A 14,897-nucleotide genomic window follows, 5' to 3' on the forward strand; every position below is an offset into this window, starting at 1 on the left:
ACTGTTATAAGAAACTCATCACAGTATTATTATAATCCTATTAAAAGCATATTGTAGAATTCAAGTGGTGTATTGTGCCAAATTAAATTCAGTTGAGAGCTTAATTCACCTCTGATCTGTCTCAGTGATAGTTTTCCCATTTTCACCCCAGATATTTTTTTTTTAAAGCAGACACAAATCCAGTTTTGACCCCTTTCTGCACTGAGTAAAGAACAGTTATGCACTTGAAAAGGGATTTTTGCCTCTTGTTCTGGACATTGTCACTACGTAATTGTGTTCAATCCACCTAACATATTTAAAACTTAAGGTTACTAACCCATTTGTGTTGGGACTACAATTTAAAAAAGTTAGAACAAACTATTTTTTAAATTTTCTGATTTTAAAAAAATATTACCGCATTGATCAAGCTCGACCATTCAACCAAATGTTATTGTAAGAAAAAAGTATCAAACAGTTTTTTTTTTTAATTTGCAAAAAATATTAATTTATCAATAACAATAAATCAACATTTGGTCACCAGTTAGGCCAGTTTAGACAGATTTTTTTCCCCCCATGTGTTGCAATCATTATGACCACCACATGTAATCATTGCTTTAACATGCTCATTACTGTTTCTGCATCAATTAATAATATGTACATGATGTTAGCTAATGATCTGTATGGTCTTAGAACTGTACATTTCTGCCATACGAACATTACTTTGAGACAGTCACCTCTGAGAACAGAATACTCTTAATTAATGATATGTGAATAGCGGTAGCGCTATACAAATAAATGGGAAATTAACCCTGTTAACATTATTGTGCTGTTTTTATATTATATTTACTTTTATTTAATGTCTGTTTATTGCTAAAAAAAAAAAAAAAAAAAAGCACATAAGTCAGTTTTTTAAACTGTATTTTTTAGACAGTATTTTTTGGTTGCAAACCTCACATAAAATTAATAGAAAAAATAAAACTGCTCAAACAATATTTAGTTTGAAGTCTGATTCAACACCATTTTAAATGTGCACATGATATACAGTAGTGGGAAAATTGATATCTTCACCCTTTATTCAAATATTATTGAAAGTTTCACTTGGAGTCAATTGTTTTATTCGTGATAACGCAATGAAACGTGAAAATTGTGCAGACATCAGTTTAGGCCAGACTGCCGCAAAAAAATTATGAACATGCAAAAACAAGAGAGAACAAAGGAAATATAAATATCTGATTATGTTGTAGTCAATGTTTGCTTTTTCCTCTAAGCTTATTGTTGTTCTATATTGCATAGTAAACTAAAACCTGTAGCTGTAGTTACAAGTTTAGTGTTTTGGTCTTCCCCCATATTTAAAATAAAACATTTTCCTCATATTTTGATGGAATGGAACTTGCAGGGTCATTATAAACAAATATTCAACATCACTTTTGGCCACTACTGTATCAGTCCAGTCAAGCACTTAGTCATTTCAGCCTCTCACACAGCAGTCTAGTGATCACACAGCTACTGTACTTTACTGTACTTTTACTGCACTACACACCCACTCACCCCGTTCACTCCTCCAATCTCGGCTCATCAGCAGGTGCCCACTGAAAAAAGAATCAACCAATCACATCTGTGCATTTATGAGAAGTTTTAATGGTCAAAGGGCTTTATTTCAAATTCTTATCCAAACACTGTTTCATAAGGTTTCACAACGTAGTGTTAACAGCCCTTTAGAGTCAACTCTTTTGATTAAATACAGTAGGTCGTGTGAGTCCGTTTTAAATCTATAAACTCTAGTGTTCTGCAAAAACAGTCTTTCCTTTGCTGTCCCCTGCTGGAGAAACACATTTATGTTTACTCAATGCTTTGACACATTGGATGAATTTGGAATGTCATACTATCTAGTAAGAGTAGTATGGTATTTCAAATCAAACCTGTTACAAGTACAGTACAGAGTGAATGTGTTGTTCCATCAATGTTTGAAATAGCATACTGTTGATACACACTTTATAGGCCTACTACAGAAAAAATTTACATATTATACAAAGTAGACACACACATGAATGGATATCATTCTACATTAGCCTAAATGTGCAGTATACATCAGAGCACATTTCAAAGGGCAGTATCCCACAATGCAACATGCCTTACATTTTTTTTTGACTCATTATTTAAATGAACTTCCAAAAGTGAACTTATTTTTGCACAAACATGGATTGAAAATGCAAAATAGCTGCTATTAATTCACGTACTGGAATTGCAAATATGTAACGTGGATAGATCATGTGACAACATCTAGCATGCTGCTGTTTAAAACATTTTGCATTCTGAATAATAGGGCAGTCTATTTTGTTTTTGAGAAATATGTAACAGTCTGTTATCCAAAAATGTATTTCCTTTAGGCTATAGTAAAAAAATTTTTTTTACAAAGTAATAAATACACTGATGCATGAGTCATGACAATGGCTGAATGTGATATTTGTGTGAGTAAAGGGATCTAATTCCTCTTGGGAACGAGTCAGACCAGCTCTCCACTGTGTGTGTGTGTGTATTCATGTGTATATTTCTGATATCCTCAGGGCTGTTCATTTATGAATGCTTGGGATAGAGGAGAAATATCTGTTCTCCCTCCATTCCTCATGTTTCAACAGCAGTATTCAGAAGAAACCCGCACAAGACAATCAACAGTAGGATATTATGGCTGTATGTTATTCTCTTCACAGTATCATTCTCTAGAAGATTTTTGTGTGAATCCAGTAATTGTTCAAGTCAGAATTATAACCTAAATTGATGAGTCAACAGAGGTGATATGTGTGTTTGTGAATGATTCAGAACCAGGTGATAAATACCCCAGTTATGCTGTCGACTGCAGCACATGGCGTTTAAGTTTCGCTTTCTCACGCCATGTCCTAAACAGACACGATGGGATGCGTTTACAGCGACTTCAACAGTCATCTGTCGGTCCACTATGGAAGCGAAAATGCTGCGCAGCCAATCTGACATATTTGATTTATATTCAGGTATGTGTATCGCATTACTGTTTCTGCATCAATAAATACATGACGTTAGCTAACTGCATGATCCGTGTAGAAGACCTATGAGATTTCAGAGTGGGCGGAGCTAAAGAAATAGTAGCCATCAAGCCATGCGACCGAAACGTTTTTTTCTTACGTTCAGGTTGCGCTTTTCGTTTGTAGCATTATTGCGTTGCATATGGTTAGGACCTGATATAATGAAGCATTGGATTGTATTCTTTGCCGTCCCAAAAGCATTATGAAAAAAAAGAAAGAGTCTAAAGGCCCGGTTTCACAGACATGACTTAGATTAAGCCAGGATTAGGCCTTGGTTCAATTGGAGCATTTAAGTAGCTTTTATAAATGTGCCTTAGACAAAAACATTACTGGTGTGCATCTTGAGACAAAAACAATGGCACTGACATATTTTAAAATATGTCAGAGCAAGTTCCTTGCAAGTATTAATTTATATCTTTAAATTTTTTTTTATAAAAATACTGACCCTACACTTTTGAACGGTAGTGTATATTTTAGAAAAGCTATTTCTTTCTCCTTAAACAGTGTTTTTCTTTTTCTATCTGTGTGACTGATAAACACACCAAGAGGGCCATAATTTGTGGCCATAATTTGCAAAGCACAATTGAAAGCTCCCAGTGCGGATTGCAAGAAATTGCATCTCGGTGAAAGGCCATGTGGCCACTGGCCAAGAGAAAATTGCCAATGTTCAAAGTTGGCCCAGAAAAAAAAAATCACTCATAGGTGGGATCAGCTGCACTGTTCAATCAGAGCTCAATCTGAGCTGAAGTTGATTTACACACTCTGTTTCTACTGGGTCAAAACATCGAAGGGATTTTTCATGTAACTAATTACTGTCCAAAATAGTGCATTTGATGAGGACTTTCAATCCTTTGGGTCCACAAAGCGACAGAGTATCACATTTGTGATTCAAGGTCTAATGACGTGTCCTTTTGTGTTACTTTCCATGTGTTTCAGTGCGTGAGCAGGGCGATGATCTCATCGATTGGAGCCGTCTCTGAGGGCTCCAGCAGTCTGAACGTGTGGCTGAAGGTGATGAAGTGTGTGAAGAGCGTGTTGAGGTGCGGGTGTAACTCCACGGCGATTGCATCCTGGTAATGAGTGCTGAACAGGTGAGCCAGCATACGGAAGAGCATCACAAAGACCTTCTGAATCAAGAAGATGAATCCAGGAGGGAATGATGAACCTAAACACACTCATATACAATCACACACACAGATAATTTTCAGCTCATTGGTGCTAAGGCTCTCTGTAAACTTTTTAAACTTCTACATACCAGCCTTGATGGGAAACACGCGTTCATCAGCGAGTATCTCCTGGATGTAGGACATGGCGTAATCGATGTAGACCGGAGCTGAACACTTCAGTTTCTTCCCCTGTTCATCCGTCCATTCATACAGGCTGAAAACACACAAACATAAACAACTCATTATGAAGGATCCCTTACAAAAATTGCAATGGTAACCATGCACTATAAAAAATACAGTAGTATTTATGCAGTTTTTAATTAAGTTACTTGTTACTGTGATTCACTAAAGAATCACTATAATTATGTTATCATCACAATAATCTCTTTAATATTTTAATATTAACTGTACAGTGTGATGTCAACTGACACATGCATATTGTCCATCAATACAGTTGCATTCCTGATGTTGTTTTGGCTGTCTTTGTTTTGTTATAACTAAGCTACAGTACTTGTTATCTAATATTTTTATACCATTTTATCTGAAATCATGTTTGTTGATTGTTATCATTGGGTGTTGATATCTGTGCGTGCATACTTGACGACTCGATTGAAGTTTTTCAGCGATAATAACCACAACAGTGTTACACATTTCCTCCACCTTATTTGTTTAGAAAAATAAACAATAATCATATTATATTATATAATTATTATAGAAAAATGTATTAAAAAGTAAATAGTTAACAAGGCACAAGAGCTGAAAACAAAACAAATTACACTATTATCCACTACATATACAGTGTATATATATATATATATATATATGTGTATATGTATATACTTTTTCTTCTGTCATTTTTGTGTCCTGTCAGAAAATTACTTTGCCTGCTTTTTCAGTATTTTATAACTTTTTTTTGTATATAACAAAATGTATTACACATTTTTATAAAATACTTTTTTAAATGTGAAATCTTTTTAGACAACTGCCTTTGTTTTACAGTATATATTCCACCAAAATAGCACAGTGACTTCAGAGTTACTATTGTAAACTGTTGTAATTTTGTATTGTTAACCATTATTAAACTATGGTTCCCTTTCGAGAACAGTCTCTCGTATTGCGTAGCTATACGCTATGGGAAAACTACTTTTCTCGAGAATATTGAAGCCGTGCGGGCACAGTGAGTGCACTTCATGCCTGGGACGTCACCACGCGGAAGCTGCACTCGGCAAAAGCTGCTGCTCTCACTGTGAGAGTATGCCGATCTCCATGCTACTTCTCTTCTCAGAGGGCGACCCCGCCCCTCGCGCTCTCCCGTTTCCCGCCCTCTTCGAACTGCAGAGGAAGAAACGGCGGGGCCAGAGGATGCCTGAGCGAATTGAGACGAGCGAGCCCACGCCGGCCACGTCCCCGCGTGCCTCGCTCTCTCCAGCGGAGACCCCTTCACCTGTTCTGTTAACTCAGACGGACCAGCGCCCCTCTCCGCAAGCGGCAGGCCTCGTCTCTTTCGGTGGATCAGAAGAGGAGGAAGATGACAGCCTGTCTTTGGCTGCATCTGAGTGCAAGGATTGGGCGGGCTCGTCTGACCCCGCCCCCTCATCTCAGTCCAGTGAAGAAGGCACGAGGACGAGTTTGGACTCGGCGCTCCTCCGCGTCCTCACTGAAGCCGTCGAAGACCTCGGGCTCAATTGGTCTTCGCCGTAGGAGCCTACTAAGAGCCGGCTCGACAAATGTATCCTGCCAGGGCACCACCAGGCCCCTTGTCAAAGACCAGCGCCATTCTTTCCTGAGGCACACGACGAGCTGACTAAATCATGGCACGCCCCCTACTTGGCCCACCTGAGAACATCCACCTCCGCAACGCTCTCCACCGTTGAAGGTGCTGAGGAGAAGGAATACGAGAAGCTGCCCCCCAGAGGAAGCAGTGTCTGCGCACCTCTGCCCGCCCACTGCTATTGGATGGAGATCCAAGGCAGTTCATCGAAACCCTGCAGAGCCACTTCAGCTCTCACCGGCCAAGCTTACATCGCCGCTGGCCAAGCTGCATTGGCCCTGCACACCATGGTGGTCCTCCAGGTGTTCCAAGCTAAACTCCTACACTCCATGGACAAGTATGGACCTAACCTCGAGGCTTTTAGGGACCTGGGCAGCGCCACTGATCTAGCCCTGCATGCCACTAAAACCACCGCCCAAGCTATTGGAAGGAGTATGGTCAGTTTGATTGTGCTAGAGTGCCATCTCTGGCTAAACCTGACGGAGATTAAGGATGCAGACAAGACTGCTTTTCTGGACTCTCCACTCCCTAACACTGGCCTCTTCGGTCCTGCTGTGAAGGGCTTCTCCGAGCACTTCACCGAAGCACAGAAGGCGTCGCAGGCCATGTGCCACAAGTAAGCACCGCCCTCTCAGTCAGCAAAGCCTGCGACACCGGTTTCCCTGCCCCGTCCAGCCGCTGAAACTCACCGGCAGTCAGCAAAGTGCTACTTGTTCCCGGAGCATCAGGGGCCCCGACCCCAGATTGTGTTGGACCCTGAGCCTCGAAAGCCTTCCTAGTCGCATGACAGGAAGGAAAAGGGAGGGTTTGAGTCCCGCTGTGGCTGGACAACCCTCAAAAAGAGTTCGCACACTTCTCCCAGTCCCCTCTTCAGTTCAGGCGACTGGAGATGTTCATACTGCAGTCAATGGGCCTGTTCTAAAAAACACACACCCCTTCAAACAAACACTGTTTTATCAGCAACCCAAATAGAGCACAAAAAGAGCATTTTTTCAACACTCAACATCTGGGTGGCCGGGTCCCCTTTGCATTGGGGCCTGCCCCCAGACTTCATTCAACCCCTAGCCAATCGGGCCAAGGCCTGGGCAGCCATCACCAATGTGTCAGAATGGGTAATGAACACAATAAAAGCTTTCGCGCCGTGGTCGAGACGGTGAGAAGCAGCGTGGCTCATGTCCTTCGCACCGAAGAATCAAACCTGTTGGCAAAAGGAGCTGTGGAAACTGTTGCCCTGTCACTGAGCGAGTCAGACTTTTACAGCCGCCACTTCCTCGTTCCCAGATGGGACTTGGTTCAGATGAGAGCATGGTTCAAGCCAGACCACGCTCTCTTCATTCGACAGCTAGCTGCTTCGTTCAGGGTGGGCTCTCAATCGCCCTTCGGAACATTTCAGGGGATTCTGGGCCTTATGGCCTCAGCATCGTCAGTACTCCAACTGGGCCTACTACACATGTGTCCCCTGCAGCGCTGGGTAAAGCCCTGAGTACTGGCTCATGCGTGGCGTTCAGGCCACTTGCGCATCAAAGTGAACCACGGCTGTATCAGCCCTGGCTCCTTGGAAAGTAGCCGACTTGTACCAATCGGGCATGAACATGGGAGTGGTCTCGAGGAGGAAGGTGATTTCAACAGATGTCTCCAACCTAGGTTGGGGAGCCCTGTTCGAGGGCAGGCCTGTTTCCGGCCTCTGGTCGAGCCCAGAAAGGCGCTTGCATATCAACTGCCTCAAAATGAGAGTGGTTTTTCTGGCCTTAAAAGCCTTCCTCCCAAACCTGGCGGGCACCACACCTTGGTCCGGACTGACAATATGCCAGTGGTATCCTATATAAATCGCCAGGGCGGTCTCAGGTTGAACAACCTGCACACCATGGCCAAACTCCTCTTATGGGCACACGCCAACCTGCGCTCGCTGAGAGCGGTGCATGTGCCAGGCATTCTGAACCAGGGTGCGGATATGATATCTAGAGTCAACGTTCCCCCGGGGGAATGGTCTCTTCACCCCCTGATGGTTCAGCTGATCTGGAGGGTTTTCGCCGAGGTAGAGGTCGACTTCTTCGCCTCAGAAGGCAACTCTCAATGCCCAATCTTCTTTTCCAAAGATGGGGACGTGCTGGCCCATGACTGGCCCAGCCTCCCTCTTTATTTATCCCTCCGGTCTCGATGCTCCCTCAGGTCATCGAACGGATCAGGAAAAGCAAGAGTGCTGTCCTCCTAATAGCCCCTCTCTGGAAGACCCAGGTCTGGTTCCCCGAGTTGGCGCAGCTGCTGGAAACAGCTCCTTGGCTCATACCACTGAGGAGGGACCTCCTCATGCAGGCGAACGGGACAATCTGGCATCCCATCCCGACTCGTGGGCCCTCCACGTATGGCCCCTCAACGGGTACCTGGGAGCCTCCCGAAAAAGGTCTTAAACACCATCACTAAGGCTAGAGCACCGTTAACTAGACGCCTCTATGCCCTGAGGCTAGAGCACCGTCAACTAGATGCCTCTATGCCCTGAAATGGTCAGTATTCACCGACTGGTGCGCAGCCCGGGACCTTGACCCTTATTCAAGTTAAGTACCACTGGTACTTTCTTTTCTCCAAGAGCTGCTGGACGCGGGTCGAACCCCCTCCACGCTCAAAATATATGTGGTGGCCATAGCAGCCTTCCACGCTCCTGTGGCCGTCCAGTCACTGGGAAGGAACGACCTCGTCGTGCGTTTCCTCAAAGGGGCCAGGAGGCTGAACCCGCCTTGACCCCCTTTTATACCGGCCTGGGACCTTTCCACGGTCCTCAGGGCCCTGAAGAGACCCCTTTTCGAGCCACTTCAGTCGGCTGATCTAAAGCCTCTTTCACTGAAGACCGCACTTCTACTAGCCCTAGCATCAGTAAAGCGAGTGGGTGATTTACAGGCGATCTCTCTGTGAGCACTTCCTGTCTTGAGTTCGGGGCCAACGACTCCAAAGTTGTCCTCAGGCCCATGCATGGCTATGTTCCCAAAGTGCTCTCGACTCTGTTAAGAACTCAGGTCATTTCTCTATCAGCTCTTCCCCCTTCGGAAGAAGATTAGGGCCCTTAGAGTCTATTTAGAGCGTTCTGCCCCGTTCAGGCAGTCAGAACAGCTCTTCATATACTTCGGTGGCCACACCAAAGGGCTTCCGGTCACCAAGCAGAGACTATCACGATGGATAGTAGACACTATCGCTTTAGACTATGCTTCTATGGGCCTTCCTTGCCCCATTGGCGTTAGAGCTCATTCCAAGTCATCTTGGGCCTGGTCCAGTGGTATACCAATTGAAGACATCTGTGCGGCCGGCTGTTCCTCGCCGTCCACATTTGTAAGATTTTATAACTTAGAGGTTCCTGCTCTGCAGGCTCAAGTTCTTTCTGTGTAAAAGCCTTGGCCTTGTGGGGAGCCCAAGCCTTTTATTACCCCTCGGTGGGGCCCGACATGGTCTGGCCCCTATTGGATTTGACTTTAGCTCTACTATTAACCTTGGGCTTCGAGCCCAAGGTGATATTTAAGGCCGAAGTGTTAAGCTGATAGCACAGCATTTTAAAATGGGTTCCCATTGCGTATAGCTACACAATACGAGAGACCGTTCTCGAAAGGGAACGTACTCGGTTACTAACGGAACCTCGGTTCGGCAGACTGTTATACCCTGCCGTGCTATTACGCTTGGTACAGGTGCTGTCGCTTCAGTCGATTTAAACCTGATTCCTATGGCGAAATGGCCCGCTTATATAGCCAGAAGCCACACCCATTCTGGAGGGCTTCGGCGCGAAGCACCATGATTGGTTCACGTGCGTCAGCCACTTCGCCATAGGTTCGTGCTGTTCCCGCAGCACAGCCAATGAGCACGCTAGTCAGCTCTGCTCTGTGCTCGCTGTGCAGCTGCACTGCATTTTAAAATAAAGGCTTCAATATTCTCGAGAAAAGGAGTTTTCCCATAGCGCATAGCTACGCAATACTCGTTCCCTTAATCTCAGGGAACCGAGGTTACGTTAGTAATAGAGTACGTAATCACGGCAATTTTTTTTTGTAAGGGTACAGTATATGTATGTCTCACTTAATACTTTATTCAAGATGTGACTTATGTTTTTCTCTTTTAACTAGCTGAAATGAAGTGTGTGTTCTGCTCACATGTTTCCTGGGCTGTTGGCCGCTGGACACTTTATCGTTGTGCAATAATCAGAAAGAGCGCTGAAGAACAGGGTAGTGTGCTGGAAAAACGACACAGCTGAAAGAGATGGTAAGATTGAGTTAACACACATTTACACATTTAAAGAGCAAGAAAAGAAGTTGGCAAACCTACAGACCACTGCTGAGTTATCTGATGTATGTTGTTTGGTCACATAAAGCAGCAAGCTGTGATTTGTCATTTTACATGTTAATCACATGGTCCTTTTTAAGTGGGTAGTTCCTGGTCAGAATAAGTTAAACTATAGACCAGACATTGCAGTTATGTGAGCCTTGCCCAACACATTCCCAGCATTCCTCATGCATTACTGAACATTATACTGTACATATGTTAAGAAATATTTGAAATGTTTCCCTCTCTAGTGCATTGTTTCAGCCCTGATTTGCTCACACAGATGACACTTTTGAGTGTGTCATCATTTTTTAGATGTTTGTGATCACTGTTTAACTGTAAATAGCATTCACCTCTCTGAGTCACACACGCATATATATATATATATATATATATATATATATATATATATATATATATTCAGTACTGTAAGTACTGAAGGGGTATAAAAATGTAAATTATTTCTCTATTATTTCATAGTTTTTTGAATACTCACTGTTTGTTGCTATCCACTCCTGCTGATCTAGGCCGTGCGGCAGGGCAGAGAGGGTCAAAAGGTCGATGTCAGTGATGCGTCTGGACAGGAAGTGATCTTTCAGGTAAGGTTTGACCTCAGCAGACGGGACTATATGCAGACTGTTATTCTTTCTGTACACACACACAGACACAGACACACACAGTCAACAGAATATTCAATGAGAATTTATTACATTTTTATAAAGTTCACTTATGACTTGCGCACAGTATAACTAGGAATGGAGGGTCACTTTTCGTTTCATGTTAAATTAGCATGTTTTTCTTTTTATTTTATTCATTACTCATTTTAATTGTGTTGATTTATAAATGGCTATGTGCCTGGCTGACTTGGCAATGAGAATTATTTTGCAGCGAGCTTGTCTGCCAGTTAATTTGTGTTTAAATTCTGCTGAGCAAATAGCGAACAATTTGTGAAAACACGGTGTGACGTTACACAAGGACATACAGGGATGTAGTTTAGTTTAGTTTGCCGTGTGTGCACATGGGGCTAGTCCATTACTGTATGTACTGAAGGGGTTTGTGTTTGCTTGTTCTTGTTTTCCGACAGCAGTAGTGAGCATATTAACACTGGAAAGAGTGCTGCTTCCTGTAGACAGCCCTAATTTTCCTTCATGCAAATGAAATAAACCACACACACGTTGGACTGAGAGAGCAAGCTGACCTAGAGTGTGTGTACATAGAGAGAAAACAGACCTCCCAGTCCCAGTTTAGCCTTGAAATAACTGATAGTGTGTGTGGTGGGAGGTTTGGGACGGTGGCTTTGTCCCTGACTGATTAAAACACAAGCTGTGGGGTGGAATATCTTCCATATGGTGGCCCCAAAAAGTATTTGGATACTTATGCCACTCTTTGGGTACATTGACGCAACAATGCTGTACTAAAAACATAAATGTTTTTTCCTTGCAAAATGATCCCAGTTCACACACGGATCTGCGGAAAAACGACTAAAAACTGTATTATGCTGCTAGGCCAGTAGTTGGCGATATCACTTTATAAAGAAACAATGCGCACCTATAGACTGAACATGACGTCACAGTTTTCACAAATTCGAGTTTTTGTAGTTAACATGGAGACGATAACCGTGTTGTTTTCAAAAACTTGCACTTTGAAACCTGTTTTCAAAAGTTTGCATTTTCAGACCCTAAAAACGCTGTCGTTGTGTAAATGAATTGCCAAAATGCTATTAGAAACAGAATATCAAAGCAGGTGGCATTCATTTTAAAGAAACAGAACATGCACTTTTTAATCTTTTTATTTTTAAGATTCTAAATCAACCACTCGGCTTTTAGTTTTTTGTTTTGCAAACCTCAGCAAGATCCCCCAGGCATCACCTCCATCACAACTCATCATAGGTTTACAATGTTAGTTTGTTGACTAGTTTTTCTTTAGTTTAGTTTAGTTAAAAAACATGCACAGATAAAGAATACAGGTCTTATAAAATACCCATATTTCCTTAATATTGGCTTTCATATTTTATCAGTTAAAGTATTTTTTACATTTTAAATGATTTAGTTTTGTTGAAAGTTTGTTGCTGTTTTAATGTTTTAATGTACATATGGCTGTTGTCATAAATATTACAGAAGTGTTCTGTTATTTTAGGTTTAGGTGTGCATTAGTGCAAACTCACAAACAACAACAACAAAAAAAACAAATTGTTAGTTATTTTTAGCATTTCCTTGTCCCACCTATTTAAATATTAACAAATATATGAGTCATGTATTTCTAATTTTGCAGTTACTAATAATAGTACTAATACTAAAAGTACCAACAAGTACAGGGTTATTGGTAATGCATCTACCATGGTTTTGGGCATGTACTGTGGTAATGTCCTTATCTTGGAGTAGCATGTAACTGTACTATTGTTTATGAAAATAGCATATGACTATATCAATATACTACAGTATTACCCCTACAGTACCATGGGACATGATTATTCGATGTATTTAATGCTTATTTGAAGGATAAAGTGTTGATTTTAGGCAGTGTTGATATTAGCAATATCAACGTTGCACTCATGCGGATGTACGCAATATGTAAATACATGGGCTGCAGCAGGTGTGTTTATCCATAAACCCTTGTGCACAGCCATGTTTTAACACATAAACACATAAACACATGGGCTTGTGGAAGTTTCCTTTGACTTTGAGATGCACAGCTGAAACTACTGAACAAACACACTTATACGCTCACACATTCTTTTTCTGAAGGAATGCTAGTGCTTATCTCTTCAGCAGGCATTTGTCTGATGTGTACATTTCTTGCTTTACCTAAACACTCACAAGACAGGGAGTAAAGTATATACTCACACACACTAGACAGGGAGTAGATTATATACTCACACTTTGAACAGGCTGATGCTGGTGTGGTTTGCCTTCAGAGCGCTGACATCCTCTTCAGAGCTACTGTAACTCTGACATCCCCCCATATCCAGGATGCTTCTACCCATTAAATGTCCTCAGAAACACACACACACCTCATTCAAACACAAACACACTGACGCACCTGCCACATAAACAAACACAGCAGTTCCCGATGCGCATGTTGTCTGTCCCAATCCAGAGGTCTACGTACAGACTGTCGCTCAGCTCAGCTTTCTGTCTGGTTTCTCTTGCTGGTAAATGTGTTTGTGTTCTCTCTGCTGTTCTTTGTGTGTCCTACACTTCAGGCTGAGTCTCACTGTGTCTCCGGTGAAGCAGACGGACAGGTTCCACCAGTCCTGAAAAATATTTACTCTTTACACACACTCACTCAAAGCCACGCCCCCATCTCTAGGCTTCCCCACCTCCTCTCACCTGAGGCCCCGCCCCCTTGTGCCTCCAGGGGAACTTTTACTTTCTGTGCACTTCACACAGGATTGGTGTCATTCTGAGTCGTTGCATTTTTGATTGTTTGGTTTCATTCTCTAGGTTCACGATAGTTCATGATGACAGAAGGCGGAACAACAGGTATGGTTCATCCAAAATGTATGAACGTCACTACATTAAATATAAAGTTAACACTTTTCTAACTTCTCATTTGATTAAAATTAGTTTACATTTAACAATACATAATACTTCCACATTTATTAATTCCTAGTTAAAGTCTCAACTAACATTAACTGATATATATTTTTAAACCTTTTATTAAAAACATATTAGTAAATGTTAATCCACTGTGAACCAACATGAACAATTAACTATTAACTATAACAAAGATAAAAAAATGCTGTAAAAATGCATTGCTTATTGTTAGTTCATGTTAGATAATGCATTAAAGGGGTGGTTGATTATGATTTCACTTTTCTAACTTTAGTTAGTGTGTAATGTTGCTGTTTGAGTATAAACAACATCTGCAAAGTTACAATGCTCAAAGTTCAAAGCAAAGGGAGATATTTGCTTTTAAAGAAATTGCTTTTTAAGGACTTCAACAAACAGCTGGTAGGGACTACACGACATTCCTCCCGGGTTAGTGACGTCACCAACACTAGAATTTACATAAACCCCGCCCCTGGGAACGTGATTTACAGATTATCAAGACAGAATATGCTAATCAATGACTAGAAGATAACTACACATAAGCTACATAAATTCATCAACTAACCATTCAGAAATGTCCTGTTGCTTCTACATGTTGTAGTCTTCATGAGTCTCTTCTTCATGAGTCTCTCTATCATTGTCTGAATCCGGTTTGAACATAAAAGGCTAAAAGTTTTTGAAATTTTCAGTGCATGTGTGTGTGAGGTAAAAGGACACGAGCTCTTGAAGCTCCGCCCTCTGTGCGGGAGCAGCAGCTCATTTGCATTTAAAGGAACAGACATAAAACCATGTGTTTTTTTTCTCACCCTCAAAAAGTGACAATTTTAACATGCTATATAAAAATATCTGTGGGGTATTTTGAGCTAAAACTTCACATACACACTCTAGGGACATCAAAGACTTATTTTACATCTTGTGAAAAGGGCATTATACCACCCTTTTTAACTAATGTTAACAAATGAGATTGTACGATGTTACCAACGTATAACCAAGTGGTATGTGCAACAACAAAAAAAAGAATCTATATATAAATACAAAAAATTATAATTAATTTTGTATTACATTAATCAGGCACTGAATG

The 14,897-nt window shown here is 41.7% G+C and overlaps 1 protein-coding gene across 4 annotated transcripts; it reads right to left on the reverse strand.

Moving 5' to 3' along the window:
- Positions 1-1,592: 1,592 nt before the first annotated feature.
- Positions 1,593-13,518, reverse strand: LOC307159840 (MOB kinase activator 2). 4 transcript variants are annotated; one of them, XM_079873493.1, is made up of 5 exons: positions 13,142-13,518; positions 10,762-10,913; positions 10,097-10,193; positions 4,291-4,415; positions 1,593-4,200 (listed from the first exon to the last, which is right to left on the reverse strand). In XM_079873493.1, exons 1-5 carry the CDS (start codon positions 13,246-13,248, stop codon positions 3,968-3,970), a joined length of 714 nt encoding a protein of 237 aa, XP_079729619.1. In that variant the 5' UTR covers positions 13,249-13,518; the 3' UTR covers positions 1,593-3,967. The 4 variants fall into 4 exon arrangements, with proteins under 4 accessions (XP_079729619.1, XP_079729618.1, XP_079729620.1 ...); XM_079873492.1 differs by having other exon boundaries at positions 1,599-4,209; XM_079873494.1 differs by having other exon boundaries at positions 1,599-4,200; positions 13,305-13,487.
- Positions 13,519-14,897: the final 1,379 nt, after the last annotated feature.

The sequence above is a fragment of the Squalius cephalus genome, assembly GCF_949319135.1.
Source record: "Squalius cephalus genome assembly, chromosome: 6".
In the NCBI taxonomy this organism is placed as follows: Eukaryota; Metazoa; Chordata; class Actinopteri; order Cypriniformes; family Leuciscidae; genus Squalius; species Squalius cephalus.